Genomic DNA, 22,438 nt, shown 5'->3' with positions numbered 1-22,438 from the left:
ATGATAGAGAATTCCGCTCAGAGGGCCTTTAGTGAGACTACAGATGGGCTTCAACAAACTGTAGCCAGTGATGATCTTTATTTCATGTAATTGCCTATGCCAGTTCATAAGTGTTTGCCTCCCATAAAATAATAAAATTTAGGTGAGTTTTTTTCTAGACTTGCATATATGGTGCATTGGGTGGAGAGGTTGGGGTAAGTTACAGCCTAGCAGTGGGGAAAATGTTTTGTATTTGTATTTAAAAATTCACTAAACGTTCATTGTAGCGGCAAAAAATTTATTTGTTCCTTTTACTACAGCCTTCAATTTGACCCTGCACCTCGTCGTGGAGAGCCTCATGTTACCCGTCGTACTCCAGACTACTTTCTATAAACATCTCCTCACACCGCCCTTTGTAGGAGGAAGTACACTTGGCATTTTAAAAAAGCAACAATAATTTACACATTTCTCTAAGAAAATGGGATCTATCTCGGCCTAAAACCCCCATCATGGACCAAAATGTGCCATACTGAGGATGAGCATTTAGCACAATTTGAGACTGAATTCAGTACAACACTATGTATCTTATAACAATCAGTCCAACAGTCAGTTTGCCTGCTGTATTTGTAGTAATTGTTTTCTTCTGGACTGTTCAAAGAGAAAAGGTAATTCTAACACTTTCAACTCCTTTTATGCTTATTTGTAAATTTAGTTGTAGTGTTTAACTGGCATTAATTAGAGTTTGGAGTTTATTTTTAAGGACAATACACAACTAACTTCTCGCTCAACCCACCACACTTTGTTTTATTGACATGTATGATTAACTTAACTGGAGAATGGAAATAGTTCCTGTTGGGAGTATGTTGTCATAACATTTAAAGAGCTTTCCCTTTTTTAGTTAACATATCGTTCTGTGTTGATCCTATTTTTTTTTCCTGTATATTTGTCATGGAAGTGCTTGCATCTTATCTGGTGTATTTGAACAAATAAACTTGCAATTGTAAACCAAAACAGATGGGTATTCTAAAATGGTGTGATCTGCATTTGTGAAATGATTATATGCAACTGTCATTTCAGAATGTGCTACAGCTACTCAACCTCAACACAAAAGGTGTTTGGGTTGTAAAGTATTCATCTATTTCTAGGTTTCTGTTTACTTCTAAGAACATAGAGCCTACCTGGTGAAGAGGTTAATGTGTGTACTTTTTGGCCATAGTATACAATAGAACACTCCTAATGGGATGATTGTCAACACAGTACAAGCATGTTAATCAATGGAGGGCCACCTCCTTCAAGATGTTGAGCAGCTCCCTTCTCTCCTGGTGGAGTTGAGCATTCTTGGCAACCATGCAGTATGAGGTGGTACCATAGATACTGGTGTATGACAGTTTAAAAGATGAATCATCCAAAGGATGTTCTTGTGCTTGGAGATCATAAAGTAACCGTAGTTTTCCAAGTGTCATCTGCACTTGTGGAATCAAGATGCTTACACAATGAGCTTCCAGAATCATCTAGTAAGCAGTTCTCTTAGAGCCACTCATCCCTCCCTCATGGAAGGTTCAGAGGGTATAAAAGGGGGGAGTGATCCCCCCTGCCCTTCAGTTTCTTCTAAGGCACAATGAGCTGAGATCCTGCTCAATGCTTCTTCGCTGGTTTATTTCTTCTGCCCTTTAAGGGCTATTTGTTTGTAGTCAGGTTGTTAGTCAGCTTTTCTTAAGAGGCCCATATGGCCTGGGCATTGTCTGGACCCACGAAAGCATGAGCCATCTCATACCCCCAGATTGAGGAGGCATTTCATGTCTGACCGACTAAAGCTGATAGTCTGGAAGTTCTGCATTTTTACCACAAGTGCCTCCTGTAAGTGCCACTGTCATCAGATGGTAAAGCAAATCTGGTGCCATGGATCCAGCAAACGGACTCTGGCGATCTATTCGTCAATGTGATTTGTGGGTCATTATAGTTTGGTGCTGAATACTTGTCACCGTTGAATCTGGAGAACTGCTTACCAAAGTGGTTTTGTGCCCACCATAAGAGGCACTGAGATCCCCAGATCCGTGCAGTCAACTGAGGATCCAATACTGCCAACTGTTGAACTGCTTCTGTGCCCAATAAAAGTTCATCAGGGTTCCCAGATCCACTTGATCAACCATGTGAGCTTTGGGGCATAGGCTCGGTACTGTACAATCTGTGAATAGAGCTCCTAGGCTCAGTGTTAATACAAATAAGTCCGGTACCATCATTTTGGAAACACTGATTTGTGTGCAACATAAGTGGCTCAGAGGTCTCCAGATAAGTCTGGGTTGACCTAATCAGTCCTGAAGACTTTGCACAGTCCACTTTCTGCTTTTCTTTTAGCATAAACAGTGTCATGGTTACTGTCTGTATCAGTGGAGTTCAGTGCTGAGTTGAGTCCTGCAGTTACCTCTGGAGAACCGCCTGTTAAAGTGGTTCTGCCACTGGCATGAGAAACACCAAGGTCCCTGATTCAATCTGGATCAATCCAAATTTGATTGGGGGTCCAGCACCACCAACAGCAGAGACCACTGTCAAAGTAGTTTGGTCTGACTTTAGCAGTATTGTGGTTGATGAGTGGAGTGCCAAGGATCATGCCCATTTGCTTCTGAAGGACCATGTGCCAAGATTCCAGCTCTGAGGGTTCTACTACACTTCAGTGGCACTAAAATCCCCAGATTCACGTGGGTCAGCAGAGGCAGGTGCTTCGGATCAAGTTCTGCAAAGAGCTGCTCCCCAAGGGATAGAGGTGAAGGTCTGTGCTGAGGTTTCTCATGGACCTAGCTCTCCCAGATTGGGCTGCCATTTACTTTACTATAGATCAGCATTTACTTTGCCTATAACCTATCCCGGGAGTCACACTGAACAATGTGCAACAACTAGCTCCCTGTACCAAGCCAAGAAAAGGACTTTCTGGGGTGGCTTCACCATGGAATGAGCATCAGACTGAGTCTGGGATTAACCAGTGTCATTGGTGCTGTTGCTGTGATGTTGAGCCCTTTCTTGGTGCCAGACACAGCTAAGAGCTCCCATCCTTTGCCTTTGATCACCTCCTTGGATCGCATGCTGAGCATTTGAGGGGAGCCTCAGTAACTCCATTTTTGAGGTGCAGGTAATCAGGGCCCTGAGCATGGGCTCATGGATAATGGCACTTGCCAATGGGGGGGGGGGTGTCCCTAGCCTCTGTCTGTCAGAGGATGGAGGTGGATGGCAGGAGAGAGATCACTTGATCATTGCCTGTTGGGTTCACTCCCTCTGGGGCACCTGGCATTGGCCACTGTCGGTAGACAGGATACTGGGCTAGATGGACCTTTGGTCTGACTCGGTACGGCCTTTCTTATGTTCTTATGGGAAGCATCAGGCTGGAGCCCATGGATTCACACTTGAGGATAAAAATACCCATGACCTGGACTTATTATTGGTGTGTAAAAGTTTATTAGCCACACTGCAAGTAAGAATTGGCAGCTAACATGCAGTATTGGCAATGTGACTTCTTGCATGGGTCTGACCTGGTACCTTCAACAACAACAGATTTATCAACTCCCCTCTGGCAGTGGTTCTCAACCAGGTCTACGTGTATGTGCAGAGGTCTTGTCAATTTGCCTAATTTTACAACAGGCTACATTAAAAGCACTAGCCAAGTCAGTACAAACTAAAATTTCATACAAAGACTTGTTTATACTGCTATATATACCATTATATGATAAATATCATACTGAAATGTAAGCACAATATTTATTTATATTCCAATCGATTTATTTTATAATTCTAGTAAAAATGAGAAAGGAGGCAATTTTTCAGTAATAGCGTGCTGAGACACTTTTGTATTTTTAAGTTTGATTTTGTAAGCAAGTAGTTTTTAAGTGAGGTGAAACTTGGGGTATCCAAGACAAATCAGACCCCAGGAAGGGGCACAGTAGTCTGGAAATGTTGAGAACCATTGCCCTATGGGTTCCAAAGACTGCTCTCCCTGACTTCCATCCTGCTAGAAGGATTCTTTTAGTTGTATTAAGCTAAAAGCAGCACACTTGACAGGAAAGTCTTGAAATAACACCACCTTTCATTGACTACCTTCATTTTGTGTAGTGGGAGACATCTAAGACATTTTCCAGGCTTTTAGGGGAAAATTTTCACAGATCTGGCAAATGAGAACAGCTAAAATGAGATTTGTGTAAAGTAGTAGTCCAAAAATGAAAGTTTAGCAAAAGGTTGGGCTGTGATCTAACCTTCTTAGAGTAGTGTCACTACTGGGTGCTCCTCCTGCACCTTTGATTGGAGATGTCACAAAAGCAGACTGTGGCCCGCACGTGTGTTACCCAGTCTTGTGCTCCACGCTTGTACTAAAACGCTGCGTGGACGAACTACCCTCGGTTCCTTCTCTACCACCTTGGCCTGAGACGGAGCTTAGGAGTGATTGGTGTTGAGTTTTACCTCAGCTGTGTCCCCACAGCTCTTAGGCCTGGTCTACACTGGAGGGGAGGGGGAATCGATCTAAGTTATGCAACTTAGCTACGTAGCTGAAGTTCACTTAGATCTACTCACTGCTGTCTTCACTGCAGTGAGTCGACAGCTGATGTTCCCCTGTCGACTCCACCTGCGTCTCTTGCTCCAGAGTTGACAGGAGAGTGCTCGGCGGTCAATTTATCGCATCGAGAGTAGTCGTGATAAATTGACACACACCCCTGCTGGATCAATCGCTGCCCGCCGATCCTGTGGGTAATGTAGACAAGCCCTTAGAGTAGTTAATCATAGTTATTAGTGTAGTTTAGTAGTAGTTCTAGTAACAGTAGCTTTAAGAAAAAAACGTACCCATTGGATTTTCTCTCCTAGTGGGAGCTTTACATTACTGGGAGGGGATGCCTTGGTCTCCTGGTTTCAAACATTACCTATTGTGGTGGGAGGCAATCCTAGTGAGTTACTGACACTCTCGGTGTATCCGTTGCCTTGGGGAATCTTGTATATCCCAAAAATGCAACTTCTGTCTGGTATTTAAAATCTAGAGCCAGAAAAAACAGGAAGATCAAACTTCAGTTAAATAAGATGGAGAGCTTATTGCACCTGGCCTCTGATGGAGGTTAGGGGACTCCCCAAACCCAACCATGCAGGGTGGTGGGACCCTGACCAGTCCCCGTGGGCGTGGGGAGAGAACCATGCTCCCAGTCCCCCTCTGCCCTGAGCCTCACTCCCCTCAACCCTCTTCAGCCACCAGTCTTGCTTTACCTCCAGGCCCAGGCCAGCCCCCTGTGGGATGGGGAGGGAGAGTGTGTGTCATACTTCCAACCCTGCTCTGCCCAAACCTGTTCAGCCCCCAGTCCTGCTCCACCTCCAGGCCCAGGTTCGCCTCTATGCCAGATCCGCCTCTAGTTCCACTCCCCCACCCAAAACTCTGCTCTGGCTCCACTCTGCCCCCTGCTCAGCTCTGTCTTCCTTCCCTTTCTGCCCCCAGACCAGCTCCACCTCTACCCCCAGCTCCTCCCCCCGCTGCAGCTCTGCCTCCAGCCCAAACTCTGCTGCTGAGGAAGCTTTGGCTGTGCACTAAGGGGGGGAGGAGAGAGCGAGAGAGGCACTTTTGCAGAGGTCTCCGAGGAAATAGATCTCACTCATGAAAGATGTCCACAGCCACCATCTTGCTGATGGGAGGCATCCATGGATGCCTCCACCCATGCCATATGTACCACCCCATTGGCCGTTAAACAACCTTCATCACCCACCCTCTCTAGGAAACCAGTATCTTAGGAAGGAACCTTTGAGGAACAGGAAGTTAGGGATGATGAAGAGGTCCCTCTACCATCCAACATCTTTTCTTCATTCTGGGATGAAGCTAGTATGTTACCTCCACCATCCCTGGCAGACCATTTCAAGTAATTCTAGAACCATAACAAGAGAATTGCAGATTCTTTGCAGATCCTTCCTGACGAGATCAAAGAGCCACATCATAACCTGCTTGACATCCTTCCTACAGCTTCATCTGCCTGCATTGCCTTGTCTTTTAAAGAAACCTTTGGAGGGTCCAGAAGGGACATCTGGCACACCCCGGTCACAACTCTGCCCATGTGCAAGAGAACAGATAAGAAATATTATGTCCCCTCTAGGACTCAGTTTTTATTTTCTCATCCCTCTCCTAACTCTCTGGTGATCAAGGTGGTTAACAAATGTGAAAGGCAGAACCAAGCTAAATCTGTGCCCTATGATAGATCATAATCTCCTTGACTTGTTTGGTAGAAAATCATATTTGTCCTCTATTTTACAGTTCAGAATTGCCAACCGCCAGGCTAGGGTGACCAGATGAGATGAAAAAAATATCGGGACCCATGGGGGGGAGGGGTCCACCAGCAGAGCAAAAAAAAAAAAAAAGCGGAGTGCTGCAAGCGGAGCAAAAAAAACCCAACAAAAATGAGTGCTGCCAGGGGAGTGAACTATCGGGACAAAGATCGCTCGGGACGCGGGACAACCACCCAAATATCGGAACGTCTGGTCACCTTCCGCCAGGCATTGATGGCGAAATACACCCAGACAAATTCTACGAAGCTTAACTCCTTTATTGAGCATTTACCAACAGAACACAGAGAGCAATTCCAGGCAATTATTGCCAAACACCAGCTTCTTGCCAGCACATCTCCACAGGCCTCTCTTGGCACTGCTGATACTGGCACTTGTTTGATTTCTACAGCGGTAGTTAGGAGGAGGGCCTCCTGGCTCCAGCTCTCAATTTCCAAAGGAGGTCCAGAATACAGTCGAAGATCTGCCTTTTGATGACACTAAATTGTTTATTGACAGAAAGGACAAATCTCTGCACGCATTAAAGGCCTCCAGGGCCACTTGGTGTTCTCTGGGGATTTATGCTACGCTTTCTCCTGTGGGTCGGGGTAAGTTCCAGACAGTGCAGAGATCCTGCCACACCCAATTCTCGAGCTCCCAGAGATCATATGATCAATGCAAGAGACTGGTTCCAGAGGAGAAAACTATCCACTTTCAAATCTTTGGTCTTGCAACTATGCAGCACCAATTTTGATGCGGTGGTCGAGATCCTGAACTACCCTACCCATTCATATCTACTGCAATGATTCACCCGCCTTCCTCCCTTTGACGACTATCTTTACCACTTCTGATGGGCTTGGGAGTCTATCACTACGGACAAGTGGGTTTTGGAGATCATGTCCCCAGGGTATTACATTCACTTTACTTCTCTTCTGCCTGCCAATCCCCCTTGTCCGTCCCTTTTCAGGATCCCTCTTACAAGCATCTTCTAAGATGAGACATACTCTCTCATACTCTTGGGTACTATAGAACCTATTCCCATTGAGCACGAAGGGAAGGGTTTTTATTCCAGGTACTTCTTGGTTCCAAAAAAGAACAGCAGTTGGAGACCCATCCTAGACTAAGGTTACTCAACACGTTTGTGAAGGCACAAAAATTCAAAGTGCTGATGCCTGCAGCAATAATTCCATCACTGGACCAAGGGGCTTGGTTCTCAGCACGTAACCTTCAAAATGCACATTACCAATCCAATCCACCCATATCACAAAAGGTTCCTGTGTTTTACTGTTGGTTAGGCCCACTTTCAGTACAGGGTATTCTAGTTCAGCCTCTCATCTGCTCCAAGGGTCTTTTCAAAGGTTATGTCGGTAGCAGCTACACCCCTCCACGGAACAGGAACTCTGGTGTTCTCTTACCTAGACAACTGGTTTTCTGAAAAGTTGCTCCCATGATGAAACTTTACTGGTCACTTGCAAGACCATAGACCTCAACCTCAAACTTGGCCTACAATTGAACACTCAAAAATCCACCCTGACTCCTGTACAAAGGTAGAATTCATAGTATCTTATCTCTATTCAATGGCAGCAAGAGTCTACCTCCCCGTGGACAGATTGGTAGCCTTATCCAACATCATAAACACAATCCAGATCAGCCCATGTTCCCTTGTCAAGAATTGTCTTCAGCTACTGGGACATGTGGTAGCTGGCACTTTTGTTTATAGACCATGCAAGACTGAGAATGCATTGCCTTCAAGGGTTGCTCAGGACTGTTTGTGCACTGAGCAGACACAAACTAACCAAATTACTTTCCATACCCTCCTTCATGAAGGAATCTCTCAATTGGTGGAAATACCTACACACCTGCCCAAGAGTCCTTTTCGCATGCCGTTCCCTGACAGTTATAATGATGGATGCTTCCCTGTTGGTTTGGGGAGCACATCTGGACGTGCACATGGCCCAAGGCAGGTAAACACCTCACGATGTCACTCTATTCCACATCCTAGAACTCAGGGCAGTCATATATGCTTGTCACCAATTTCTACCATTGATTAGGGGCAAACACATAAGTCACGACGGACAACATGTCATGAATGTTCTATATCAACTGACAAGGGCCAAGAGCTCCCCACTTTTTGCCAAAGTTTGGAATGGGTGCATCTGCAGTCAGTCATCACAGCAGCTTATCTTCCAGGTGCTCACAACCACAAATGAAAAATAGATTCCATTCACTGTATATTTTGGTAATAGGGTACCCTTCGGATAGACCTGTTTTCCCCAGCCAGAAACAAGAAATGTGCTCAGTTCTGATGCTGCGTTTGGCTCTCTTGTACTTCCTTCGATGCTGAACTCAACTCTGAAACCCCCTCCTCCATAAGGGGTCTCACTCTTCCTTCAAGGTTGGCCACGCAGCCTCTCCAGCTTTCCTGCTTCACACACATTGTTATGCTTATAAGAAGCACACGGGATCTTTTTGAGGGGAAAAGGCAATAAACTGTATTTATTGAAAATACAATGGTTAACGTGCGCGCACACACACACACACACACACACACACACAAACACACCTGCAGATGGTCTTAAAGTTACCAGTTAGACTGAGCACGAGTGAGGAGCTGGGCTCTGTCAGTCGTGATCCGATGTGCTGAGGCTTTGCAGGATTGAACCCAGAGTTCTATGGCAAAACACCCCAGCTTTATACTTGTAAATTTCCACTTTAGTCTATGGATTTTGCAATGTTATTTTGTAATCAAGTATCAGGGGGTAGCCATGTTAGTCTGTATCTACAAAATCAACAAGGAGTCTGGTGGCACCTTAAAGACTAACAGATTTATTTGGGCATAAGCTTTCGTGGGTAAAAACCTCACTTCTTCGGCTGCATAGAGTGAAAGTTACAGATGCAGGCATTATATACTGACACATGGAGAGCAGGGAGTTACTTCGCAAGTGGAGAACCAGTGTTGAAAGGGCCAATTCAATCAGGGTGGATGTAGTCCACTCCCAATAATGGATGAGGAGGTGTCAATTCCAGGAGAGGAAAAGTTGCTTCTGTAATGAGCCAGCCACTCCCAGTCCCTATTCAAGCCCAGATTAATGGTGTTAAATTTGCAAATGAATTTTAGTTCTACTGTTTCTCTTTGAAGTCTGTTTCTGAAGTTTTTTTGTTCAATGATAGTGACTTTTAAATCTGTAATAGAATGACCAGGGAGATTGAAGTGTTCACTTACTGGCTTTTGTATGTTACCATTCCTGATGTCCGATTTGTGTCCATTTATTCTTTTCCGGAGGGACTGTCCGGTTTGGCCAGTGTACATGGCAGAGGGGCATTGCTGGCACATGATGGCATATAACATTAGTGGATGTGCAGGTGAATGAGCCCTTGATGGTGTGGCTGATGTGGTTGGGTCCTCTGATGGTGTCGCCAGAGTAGATATGGGGACAGAGTAGGCAACGAGGTTTGCTACAGGGATTGGTTCCTGGGTTGGTGTTTCTGTGGTGTGGTGTGTAGTTGCTGGTGAGTATTTGCTTCAGGTTGGGGGGTTGTCTGTAAGCGAGGACTGGCCTGTCTCCCAAGGTCTGTGAGAGTGAGGGATCATTTTCCAGGATAGGTTGTAGATCGTGGATAATGCGCTGGAGAGGTTTTAGCTGGGGGCTGTATGTGATGGCCAGTGGTGTTCTGTTATTGTCCTTGTTGGGCCTGTCCTGTAGTAGGTGATTTCTGGGTACCTGCCTTGCTCTGTCAATCTGTTTCCTCACTTCCCCGGGTGGGTATTGTAGTTTTACGAATGCTTGATAAAGATCTTGTAGGTGTTTGTCTCTGTCTGAGGGGTTGGAGCAAATTCGGTTGTATCTTAGGGCTTGGCTGTAGACAATGGATCGTGTGATGTGTCTTGAATGGAAACTGGAGGCATGTAGGTACGTATAGCGGTCAGTAGGTTTCCGGTATAGGGTGGTGTTTATGTGACCATCACTTATTTGCACTGTAGTGTCCAGAAACTGGATCTCTTGTGTGGACTGGTCCAGGCTGAGGTTGATGGTGGGGTGGATTTCAAGGTGTGGCGCGTATGGGTTTCTGTAAGAAGCTGGCACTGCATAAAAAAAGTCAGAGAGCCAGAGCCTGAAAGTGTAGTTCAGTACAGCCTGGCTGGCGAGCTGCTCCGGCTGGACCACCGCGCACTATGCTTTAACCTTGATTTTCCTGCGCAAACCTAAGGCCTGCCCCTGCTGTGTTCCAGCTGACTCATAAATCCTACTCTCTGCTGCAACTGCTGCCTCACTGTCATTGCACCTCTGTGCCGGGCTGTACAAGTCCCTGGCATGGGGACAGGTCTCTGCCAGGCGCTGAGCTCACCTGGCATCACCCGGCGTGGGAAGCAGGAGGGCGGGGAGGCGGCACTGAGGCTACGTGACTTACCCTTAAAAGGGAGGGGGTTGCTCTGAGAGACTGTTTAAAAGCAGGGCCTGAGCCTGTGGGGTTGTAACACCCCCCCGCTCCCCTCTGCCCAGATGTCCCCATTTTATAGGGACAGTCCTGATATTTGGGGCTTTTAAATATGGGCTCCTATTACCCCCCACCCCCATCCTGATTTTTCACACTTGCTGTCTGGTCACCCTAGCCGGGCTACCCCTAGTCGGCCCTGACCCCTGCCCCTGGAGCCCCGCCCCTTCCATCGAAGCCCCGCCCCTTCCCTCGAAGTCCCGCCCCTTCCCTCACTGAGCGGGGAGCCCTCCCAAGCCACGCCCTCTACGAGCTCCGCCCCCAGACCCGCGCTCCCGCCCTGTCACCGTGACTCAGCAGCGCCCCCCCCCCCCCCCCTCGCTCCATGCCCGCACTCCGCTCCCTGCCGCCTCGAGCCATGGCCGCCGCCTTCGACTATCTGGTGCTGGGAGGCGGCTCGGGGGGGCTGGCGAGCGCGCGGCGCGCGGCCGAGCTCGGGGCCCGCGTGGCTGTCGTGGAGCATCAGCGCCTGGGGGGCACCTGCGTGAGTGCGGGGGGCGGGGCTGCGTGTGGGGGGCTGGGGCGGGTGGGGCAGGGGTGTGGGGGCCAGGGATGAGGGGGAGGGGGAAGGAGTGTGCAGGGGCTGGGACGGGTGGGGCAGGGTGAGGGGGGAAGGGGCAGGGAGGTTGGGGCAGGAGTATGGGGGGCTCGGACGGATGGGGCAGGAGCAGGGTGAGGGGGGAAGGGGTGTGAAGGGGCTGGGGCAGGGGGATGTGGGGGGGTTGGGGCAGGGGGATGTGGGGCTGGGATGGATGGGGCAGGGTGAGGGGGAAGAGATGTGCAGGGGCTGGGGCAGTGGGGATGTGGGGGGGTTGGGGCAGGGTGTGTGGATGGACGGGGCTGGGACGGGTGGGGCAGGGTGAGGGGGAAGGGTGTGTGGATGGATGGGGCTGGGGCATGGGGGGGCTGGGATGGGTGGGGCAGGGGTGTGAGGGGAGGGGGAAGGGGTGTGCGAGGGCTGGGGCAGGGTGTGTGGATGGATGGGGCTGGGACGGTTGGGGCAGGGTGAGGGGGAAGGGTGTGGGGGAACTGGGGCAGGGTGTGTGTGGATGGGGGTGGGGTGAGGGGGTAGGGGTGTGTGTGGATGGATGTGACTGGGGATGGTGTGTGTGTGTGTGGATCAGGGGTTCTCAGACTTTTGTATTGGTGACCCCTTTCACACAGCACTTCTCTGATTGTGACCCCCCTTATGCATTAAAAACACTTTTTTATATATTTAACACTATTATAAATGCTGGAGGCAAAGCAGGACTTGGGGTGGAGGGTGACAACTCGCGACCCCCCATGTAATAACCTCGCAAGCCCCGAGGGGTCCCGACCCCCAGTTTGAGAAACCCTGGTGTAGGTGGATGAACATGGCTGGGGGTGTGAATGTGTGTGTATGGATGTGGCTTGGGGAGGTGGGGGTGACGACATGTTGCAAAGAGGGGCTCTAATGAGTAATCCTGGGGCAGATATCTGGGCCAGCTGGGGTTTTCTTTCCAGAACTCGTCTAGCCTTGTAGAAGGGCAATGAGCTCCAAGAACAGGTGTGGTTTGTGTGTACTGAGTGGCAGGATGCCACCGTTGCTCTGTGAGCATCAGTTTAGTGGTGCCAGTACCTGCTAGGCTGTAAGCTCTTTGTTTGAACCCTTTTATTTAACTGCAGTGACTGTCACAAATAGAGACAATTCCAGCACGTCGACAAAGTGGTATTGTCAGGTGTTGCACAACTCAGATTGGTCACACATCTTTCTTCACGAGGACAGCTGGCTTTATGGATGTTCTGTATTACTGAATTTTCACAATAGTCATTATTCCTTACATGCCTATAAGGGGATGGGGCCCATCCAGGTCAGACTTTTTCCAAATCAGATGCATTTTCAGCTGACCATTACCTTCTATTTCTTTTAGGAAGAAGGGTGTGTTTAGAAAACATATTAGCAATTAATTAATATAGAGCCTTATTAATTTTAAAGTGTGTGAAACAAACTGACAAAAGCCAGGAAAGACCAGGAATTCCCCGCCCCCATTTTTTGTGTGGGGTGCTGATGTTGTTTATAATAATATTTATTGTTGTGGGACCAAGACTGTAGAGCCCTCAGTTAGGATCAGTGTCCTGGTGTGCTAGGTTCTCCACACATAGGAGACATTAAAATAACTTACAACCAATTTTAAAATTATTTGTGTGTGTTCAGAACACAACAGACGCTTTTCCAGCACCTTAGTTTGCACAGATTTACAGAATTCCAAATGAGCAATGTACTCTGCTCTGCTGCCCCAGTTAATTAGACAATGTAGGATTTTTAAGAAAAAAATTGGCTCTGATTTTTCTCTCTCTCTTTGAGATGTCCATCTTAACGTATCTTGTAAAATCAGCATACATTTAAGAGAGATTTGCTGACCTTTCTAAGAACAGAATCAAGTCCTGAATATAGAGCTTTTTACATAGAAGGTGATGGTGCTACAGTGTTGTTGTGAAAGCTAGTGTAACTTCATTGGAATATTACCAAACTCAGGTTTCACCAGAAGTTGTTATTAAAACAATGCTAGTTAGTATCCGTTTATTTCTGATTTACAGGGTCAGATTGTTCATTGACGTAATTGGTGCAGTCAGAATATACAAGCTGAGGATCTGATTCACAGTAGATAAAATAGAGGATTTGTGTTTTTCAGATAAAACGGTACACACACAAAATAATCTTTCTTATGCTAGCAAAAGCAAAGAGTAGAGATGACGAGAATATAGCAGAGTACAGAGCTGTGTTCTGGTGCAACTGTAGGCATTTTAATAAACTTCTATTTTCAGATTCTCCTGAAAAAGTGTTTTAAGTATTTTGAAGTACCTTTCCTTCAGACAGGGTGGCGGATCTGTGCAGTGTATGTGTACTTGCTTGCCTATTGACAGGAAAAAGGCTGCAAAGTTTTGATGAAGCTCTTTAGGAAGAAAACTTTTCATTAAAAGTATGAATACATTTGTATTATAGGGCCAATAACCGGAAGGAAAAATCCTCATTTAATCTCCTGTGAGCTCCTAGTATTTCCTATACCTCTGCCACTCCTAAAAATAAGGTCAGGGTGAATTTTATGTCACTTGCCAGCTAGTTAAAACAGGAAATACAACTACTTTGAGGAGTGAACAAACTAGTGTTGCATAAATCTGAAGTAAAGGAGGGAGTGGCTTCATGGTGATTGGTTTAAACAGGTCTGTTTGGTAAGTATCTTGGTTTGTGGCAAGTCTGCCCCTTTTCTGGCCTCTGAGTGCACCCCCTCAGCAGTCTGGCATCTTGCCTTTGTCTCAAGGTGGAATCTTGCTGTTTTAGGCTGTCAGACTGGGACCTGGGTATATTGCTCTGTGTACAACTGCTTATTACCCCAAAGATGTGTTTGTGAGTTCACTGGCCTTGTGTTCAATATGAATTTGCTTCAAGGGCAGAAGGTTGTGAACCCATAGAAGCTGACCCAGTCATTTGAAAGATATCAGAGCAATATTAGCATAGTTACATTTTTAACAGTTGGAGAAACTGAGGCACAAAAGGGGTTCATTGAAAAAGCTCATGGCAAATGAGATTAGAACTCAAAGCTGGCTTCCACTTGTGTGCTCTGATCACTTGGCCACTACCTCAAAAGTTACACAGTAGTGGGGAGAGGGGAAGTGTTAGCTGAAGACACTGAGCTATATTTGTATTCCTTCATAAAAAGTGCTATGCAATCTTTACTATCCTTCCTGAGCAGACAGGAAATCCTCTTAAGAATCCATTGAAAGACAACAGCTTTAAAATGGGCACGATACATGTTTTTTAACTTACTTTAGAAGGGTGAAGGGCTGAGTTAGCCCTGTGGGATTGGAACCTCTGAATTTGGTAATAGGAACTAAAGTATCAAACATGAATGTCTCTTTGCCCAACTCAAAATGACTTTGATATTTCTGCATTGTAGGGAGTGGGAGAAAGGTGCGGAATTGGCATCTATTTTGGGAAGCTTTAGTTAGTGGACTTACTATTTTCTAAGTATTGATTTTATTATCATAATGACAAATGTAGACTTAATATTCTTCTCTCTTAGGTGAATGTTGGATGTGTACCAAAAAAGGTAGATTTTTTTTTTCTTCTTTCATATTGTCTTTGTTTGAAATGCATGTGTCTGTATCCAATTCTTCATAACACGGATGTTGGGAGAGTAGATAAACTTAATAGGGTGCAGCTACAGTTAGGGGCACTTGCAAAAATACTCCATTCCACAATCCTTACTTTGCTTTTTTGCCTAAGGCTGAATAGGCTGGTTAGACTATTTCTAGGTAAAATGAATATCCAAAGGACAAATTGTGCTCTTAGGCCCATGGATGCAGACCTATTGGCATTAGTGAGGTTACACCAGTGTATCTGTGAGCAGAATTTGTTGTTTTAGTATTTTCCTTAGTCTCACAAAAGCTGTTTTCCTATGGTACTATTTCAAGTCTGATGAGAAATGAAGAGATACACATCAAAAAAGGCCACTTTTCCTAACACCACTGTGTACATAAACTTAGTGCTAGAGATATGAGTAAGGCTCTACTTGAATCGCGAGATGATTGTCAAAAAATTGCAGCTGAGTTGCGGACAATCCATGGAAAATCATGGGAAAGTAATGACATTATTTGTGGTAATTTGGCAAAGGGTTGGCAGCGGGGGCTCCTGCTGTCGGCCACCCAGGGCTGAGAGCGGGGGCTCCCACTGCCAAATTGCAGTGGAAGCCTAATATTGCGGGATCCGCAATATCACAAATTAAGTAGGGCCTTAGATATGAGGTTTCTTCTCCCCAGTCCCTTCCAAATCTTTGTGGTTTAGATTGTGTAGCTCTATGTGAGCACACAAAGGGTGGAGTATAGTGCCAGGAGCCTCCTTCCCCCATGCCCCTGCACAGGGGCCAGACACAATTGACTCCTTGCAGTCAAGGTGAACACAGGGCTGTTCAAACAGTGGTGCAAGTCTCCCCAAAGAGAAGGAGTAGGTCTAGGAACTCTCCCACCTCTGTACCAGCAAGCAGAGGTAGGCCTAAATACGGCAAGTGCATGGTGCAGTGGTGGCCCTGCTCCTGCAGAGCAGACTGTGCCAGCCTCATACACACAGCCTCCAGGAGCTTTCTGCTGCATGGCGTTGGGGTATTTAAGGCCTAACATCGCCCTTATTTATAAAACAATGCCTATTTAAAATAGTAATGTATGGAACTGAGTTGTTCCACCTAATCCATCTTGAATTACTAGACACAATTGACACCCACGAAAGCTCATGCTCCAATACGTCTGTTAGTCTATAAGGTGCCACAGGACTCTTTGTCGCTTTTTATAGACACAGTTGATGCTTTTTTCATTAATGCTGTGCTGAATTACTGTTCTCTTTACCTCTGTGACAGGTGATGTGGAACACAGCTGTCCACTTTGAATTCATCCATGATCATGCCGATTATGGCTTTGAAACCCCCAATGTGAAGTTTAATTGGCGGTACGTCTAAGATTCAGTATTCCAGGTGGCAAAGTCTTGTTTACATTTATCCTTTTAAAGCACAATACATTTTATGTAAATATTGTATTTTCTTTATGTATAAGCAGTTCTCTCGCTGTGACCATGTATAAGCAGTTCTTTTCTGAGACCATGTCTGCTTATAATGCCCTAGGTGCCCTGGGGGAGGAACAAGGCTTACTCAGTTGCTTGCAGTTTGGTTCCATGTCCCTCATAGCCAGTGTGGAATGCCTGGGCCCATGGGCCAGTTTTGCCAGTGCCATACAGGATGGGGAGTCAGTTGCCAGCAAGCTCTGGGCCTTGCTCAAGAAAACCTCTTGTCATTAATGACATAACCAGCTATATAGTGGTTTGTTTCATGTGCTCCATGCCCCTCAACCCCCCTTCCTGTCCCTCCCACATCCCTGCAGCGTTTTCATTGACTTTATCCGATGATCTTTTTGTGTTTGCATATCTAATGAGGTTGGATTTTAAAGCTAGCCGTCATTTTTTTTGCTCTGTATTCTTATTAGCAGTGAGTAAAAGCTTATATAGTGACAGTGACTACATTTTATTGCAGAGTGATTAAAGAAAAGCGTGATGCTTATGTGAGCCGCCTGAATGGGATCTATCAAAATAACTTAAACAAGGTTTGCAAATTTTGGTTCATGTACAAGTAACAGATCTTAAAATGACAGAGCCTCTTCTATGCCCCTGTAAACTGTCATATTTTCCCAGAACCTATGAAGGCTTTCCAAGAGAGTTTAGCTTGGTTTTTTATCTTTGGTCAGTGCAGGTTCCGTTCCCAATAGTTATAAAAACCCTTCTCCTGTGCCAAAGCACATTTCTGTGGTTTTAAGAATGATTCCCACTTCATTAACCAGTGAGAGCCATTTTTTCCTCCTGTTCCCCCAGTCTGTATAAGGTGATGGTGCACACTACTGTGAGTAGATGCGGCCATGTATTCTACTTAGGTGTTTGTGCACGCCAAGTGCACTGAACCCAGAGAATTTTGCCTAGCAGTATCCGTAGAGGGGTGTGCTCACACCTCGTGGCCATAGCCCCTTCCCTGGCTATATGAGGCGGTGCTGCTCTGGCTCAAACCACAAAAGATTTCTTTGGTTTGTCATGGCTAACCATCATTTTCAGTACACGTCCCTTCCTTTTGGTCTGTCTTCCACTCCCCGGGTCTTTACCATATGTGTGGTTGTGGTGATGGCATACCTCCAGATGACTGGCTACTAAGGGGCAGGTCCAGAGAAGAAGTCCTTTCTCATGTATGCATCACACTGCATTTACTCAACTGTCTGGGTCTCCTACTGAACATCAGAAAGTCAACATTGGTCTCTACTTGGAAAATTGAATTCATTGGGACCTTAATAGAGTCCAAGAGTAGTTTTGTAGACTGACCTTTTCCAGACACTTTTATCACCTTTGTCTCATGCTGCAGTCTCAACCTTCCATGACAATTCTCATGTGTCTGAGGCATGTGGGCCACATGTCCACATACACACAGGTGGTTCAATGCACAAATTGCCCTCTTCAATGCCTTCGCCTTCTTCAGATGTGGCCCAGAACAGTTTACCATCCGGCCCTTCATCCCTTAGACAGATTGGTCTGCCTCCCTCCATTGACCCTGGACTTCTTGCACTGGTGGATGGATCAGGAGAATGTATGTCAGGGCATTCCCTTTGCCCGGCCCTTACCAACCAGGACTATTGTCACCGATGCCTCCCTGGTAGGTTGGGGAGAGTGTCTGGGGTCGCTGAAGGTTCAGGGTCTGTGGTCAGTTGGAGCAGGAAGCTTTGGGCCATCTACATTGCTGGTCATGTTTTCCTAGACTGCATCAAAGGTTCAGTGGTTCACATACTAACTGACAATAGCGTTGTGATGTATTATGTGAACAGCCAAGGGTGAGCACACACCAAGAGGTGGTCAGGCTGTGGCTGTTCTGCATTGAAGAGAATATCACTCCGATAGCCAGTCAGTTCCCCGGGGTCTAGAATCATCTCACGGACCATCTTGGGAGGAATTTTTCCCTGAGTCACAAGTGGTCAGTGAAGTCGATGTTCTGAAAGTCATCTTTGCTGCTTGGGGCATGCCGATGATCAACCTGTTCGCTACAAGGGACAACAGGAAATGTAGTCTATTCTGCACTCGAGGGGGGCCTCAGCCCAGGCTCCCTGAGTGATGCCGTCCACGGCAGCTGGCAGTCAACTCTCCTATATGCTTTTTCTCTGACCCTGATCATTCCACAGATCATCCTCAAGCTGAAAGCAGATCAGGCCAATGTCATCCTCATTGCACCGTCATGTCTGAGGCAGTGTTGGTTTTCTGACCTTCTTGCACTGTTGATTTGGCCTCCCATATGCTTTCCTCTCCAGTCTGACCTACTCTCACAGAATCACGTTTGCATCCTGCGCTCAGTTCCCTATATCTCACTGCTCGGCTGCTTCGTGGTTGAATGAAGAGGAAGAGTGATGTTTGTCGTCTGTTCGACAAGTCCTACTCAGTATAGAAAACCATCTACCAAGATGGCCTGTTTGAAAAAGTGAAAAGGTTTTTCTATGTGGTCATTGGCCTGTGGAGTTCAGCCAGTGCTGGATAGTATCCAAGACATCTTGGAGTATTTGCTGCATCTTCAGCTGTTGGGCCTTCCATTTAGCTTATTGATGGAGTATCTAGTGGTGATCTCAGCCTTTCATCCACCCATTCGTGGAAGATTGGTATTTTCCAGTGCTGTGATGGCTAGATTCTTAAAAGGAATCCTTCGTCTCCATCTGCCAGTGCAGGAACTGGTTCCCTTATAGGACCTTAGCACAGTCTTAGCGGCTCTGATGGAACCTTCATTCAATCCTCTGGCATCTTGCCCCTTTCCTCTCTATGAGAAAAAAACTGCATTCTTCATGGCAATGACGTCTGCAAGGAGTGTGAGAGAGCTGCAGGCTTCGATGGCAGAGCCTCCTTACGTGCAGTTCTCCAAAGAAAAAGTGACATTGCCACCTCACCCAAAATTTGCATATAGAGTGGTGTCTCGGTTTCGTTTAAATAGGCGGTATGTTTGCCTGTGTTTTTGTTCCTAAGCCGCACTCATCTCCACAGGGACAGCATCGTCACGTGTTAGACATCGGATGATGTTTAGCCTTTTCTCTAAACCTTTTTGTGGTTTGTCGCATCTGTTTGTGTTGTATGCAGGCTGTGAAGAGACAGGCAGTCTCCTCACAGACGGTCTCTTAAGTGGATAACTTTCTGCATCAAGATTGCATACAAAAGAGTTTTGGGTAGGCCCCCTCTGCGTGTGAGGTCATTCTATGGGAGCGAGAGCTACATCAATAGCATTCTTAAGTGACCACTTAATATTGGATATTTGCAGAGCTGCCACGTAGTCATCGATATATATGTATGTATGAACCATTATCCCATTACTGCAGCATCCAGAGAAGATGCAAACTTTTGGAAGATGATCCTGCAGTCCTTGTTTAAATAGACTCTGAGCCCCACCTCCTGCGAACGCTGCTTCTGTGTCTCCTAAGTAGAATACATGGCTGCATCTACTTGAAGAAGAAACGGTTACTTCCTGTAACTGACTTTTTTTTTTTACATGTGATGCAGATGTGTATTCCACAACCCACGCTCCATCCCCTTTGCATCCGAGTCTAGTTTCTGGGAGTTGGTGCAAAGGAATTCATGGGGGGTTGGTGTGGCACTGCCTCATCTAGCCAGGGGACGGGTTTTGGCCACAAGGCACGAGCACCGTCCCTCTACTGGTACTGCTAGGCAAAATCCTCTGTCTACGGTGCACACATACCTAGCGTGGAATACGTGTCTGGATCACATCTTGAAGAACCACAGTTATAGTAAGTAACTGTTTCTTACCAACTTAGTCGTGTTTTAGCTGACTGGAGTTTAATCTTCATTAGCTCTCCATAACATGCAGTGGCTTGTGGTGCAGATTGAAGGCTTTCATTATATTTAGAAACATTTCAGATTACTAGATGAGCGTAGGCCTACGTTTTCAAACTGGCTCATGATTTTAGGTGCCCATGTGAGATATCGTAAAGGGGCCTGATTTTTAGAGGGTGGTTCTTGAGCATTTTTTGGAGTGGGTACCCAAAATCACTAATCACTTTTGAAAATGTAGGCCATTAGTAGCACTTTTCAGAAATTGAAATGCTGAATCTGAGAGCTGTCTTACTACTTTTCTGCTTTGATAATTAGGAAAGGTTCATTCTTTCTCTAGCATCTGGTTCTGTGATTTATAGAATAACACTACAATCTAAAATTTGTTTTTATAGGCTCACATAGAAACCATTCATGGCCATGCAGCTTTTACGTCTGATCCTGAGCCTACGGTAGAAGTCAATGGTAAAAAATACACAGCTCCCCACATCCTTATAGCTACTGGTGGGCGACCATCCGTTACCCCTGACAGTGAAATCCCTGGTAAGTCTTTGAATATTGTGATCAACATCATGGCATGCAAGTACTCCTGTGGGAGGAGATTTCATATGAGTTACAATAGGACTTCCTATTTTTCCAGTGCAAATAGTGTAGCTCCAGTACACTCTAGACTCTCTGGCCTCAGTGGTCTATATAGAATGTACCCTTAGAAAGTATATTTGTTCTCAGCATTTTACTGTTCCCTGCCTCTTATAAATGGAACTCTGGCCTACATAGAAAGAGGTCTGATCCAAAGCCTTCTGGAGTCCGTGGAAAGATTCCCACTGACTTCAGTGAACTTTGGATGAGGCTCCAGGTCAGGATCCTTGGTGCCATCAGTTAAGGTTTGTAAGGTGTGCTTCCAGCAGCTCCACAGGTGACTTGGACAGACACCGTGTTTGCCAATTTTCCCTTAAGCCAAATTGGATCTGCCTGTTCAAAACTGCTAATCTGCTTATTATGAGGGCAATATGCATGTCACTGAATGTCAGCCACTAAATGTAGGGTCTTGCGCAGCTTGTTCTCCTTTAAACAATTCTGCTTTTACTGAAAATACCTTTCCACAAAATAGGAAGGAACTGATGCAACATTTAGGTCAGCCCAGAAGTCGCATTCGGTTCAGCATGGACGTTGAACTTTGCTACCTGAAGCTTTTATCACTTTGCATTTTTTATGGAAAGCATTCTGGTTTGTTATGGCTGTGGAAATGAGAGAGACTGTTCCAGACTTAGGAGGCTGAGGGTGGACATACCTGCAAAGGGTGCGCAGAGTGACAGGGAGCACTTGTGCCTGTTTATGATATAGAAAGCTAACGGGTTTTTTGTCCTACTTGTTAGAAAAATTGGATCCTGAGTAGACTGGAAGGCTCTGTGGCAGGGGTGTCCCACCCATTTGGTAGAGAGTTCCAAATTTATGGACTGGGTCTGAATGTATAACCGAATACTTCTTTTAATCCACAGTGGCTCTCCCACTGAGGTCAATGAGAGTTGCACAAAGATCAGAGGTAGAGTGTGGCCGTTATGTAGTGATTAAACTTAGTTATTATTTACTGTCACATTCAGTATCACTGCTTGGAGAATCTGCTCCCTTTTGAGAGGACTCCTGCTGTTTCTGCCCTTTGTTTTTTTCCCTTTCCCCAGCCTCCTGTCTGTTTATTTTCTTACCCTGGCTTTGAGGGTGTATCCTCTGTTCCTCTCTTGGTATTTTCTTCCTGGCAGCAGCTCCTAATTCACACCACTTTGAGAGCTTCTTTCTCAATCTATTTCCTGTTTCAGCTGTTAGAATGACCCTCTACAAAATAGTTACCTTTGTCTGTGAAGTGCCATCTCTGGGCTTTAGCGTTTATGTTCAAATGAGATTAATGATGGCAGGAGAGTTCACAGCTCTCAGCCCTTGTTTCAGGTTCCCTGTAGTCTCAGGCAGAGCTCACTGCATTGGCTCACATTTTAAACATATTTTTTGCACCCATGAGGACTAAAAATGTACTTCATGAAAATGAAAGCTGAGATTCTGCACCATGTGTGTGTCAGTAAGGGGACTGCATACACCAAGCAGGCTTCACTCTTGACATCATACAGTAACTCCTCACTTAACGTTGTAGTTCTGTTCCTGAAAAATGCGACTTTAAGCGAAACGATGTTAAGCAAATCCAATTTCCCCATAAGAATTAATGTAAATGAGGGGGTTAGGTTCCAGAGAAATTTTTTTCACCAGACAAAAGAAGATATATATATATACACACTCACACACACACATATATATATATACACACTCACACACACACATATATATATATACACA

The 22,438-nt window shown here is 45.9% G+C and overlaps 2 protein-coding genes across 4 annotated transcripts in view; both read left to right on the top strand.

Moving 5' to 3' along the window:
- Positions 1-990, top strand: part of PPP2CB (protein phosphatase 2 catalytic subunit beta) — a 28,204-nt gene extending 27,214 nt beyond the window's left edge. Inside the window, exon 7 of the mRNA XM_065595911.1 lies at positions 300-990. Within this exon, the coding sequence (XP_065451983.1) occupies positions 300-372 (73 nt within the window). The 3' untranslated portion in view covers positions 373-990. The remainder of the gene's footprint in view (positions 1-299) is intronic.
- A 10,045-nt stretch (positions 991-11,035) lies between these two features.
- The window catches only part of GSR (glutathione-disulfide reductase), a 48,783-nt gene continuing 37,380 nt past the window's right edge, over positions 11,036-22,438 (top strand). For 2 of the 3 annotated variants that reach the window (XM_065595908.1, XM_042856303.2), the window contains exons 1-5: positions 11,036-11,227; positions 14,787-14,813; positions 16,113-16,201; positions 16,779-16,848; positions 20,494-20,641. In XM_065595908.1, the coding sequence (XP_065451980.1) occupies positions 11,069-11,227; positions 14,787-14,813; positions 16,113-16,201; positions 16,779-16,848; positions 20,494-20,641 (493 nt within the window). In that variant the 5' untranslated portion in view covers positions 11,036-11,068. The remainder of the gene's footprint in view (positions 11,228-14,786; positions 14,814-16,112; positions 16,202-16,778; positions 16,849-20,493; positions 20,642-22,438) is intronic. The other variant, XM_008173573.4, reaches the window with a different exon arrangement.

This window comes from Chrysemys picta, chromosome 5 (assembly GCF_011386835.1).
Source record: "Chrysemys picta bellii isolate R12L10 chromosome 5, ASM1138683v2, whole genome shotgun sequence".
Lineage (NCBI taxonomy): Eukaryota > Metazoa > Chordata > Testudines > Emydidae > Chrysemys > Chrysemys picta.
Note: the sequence above shows the minus strand (reverse complement) of the source record. Positions and strands in the feature narration are given on the sequence as shown.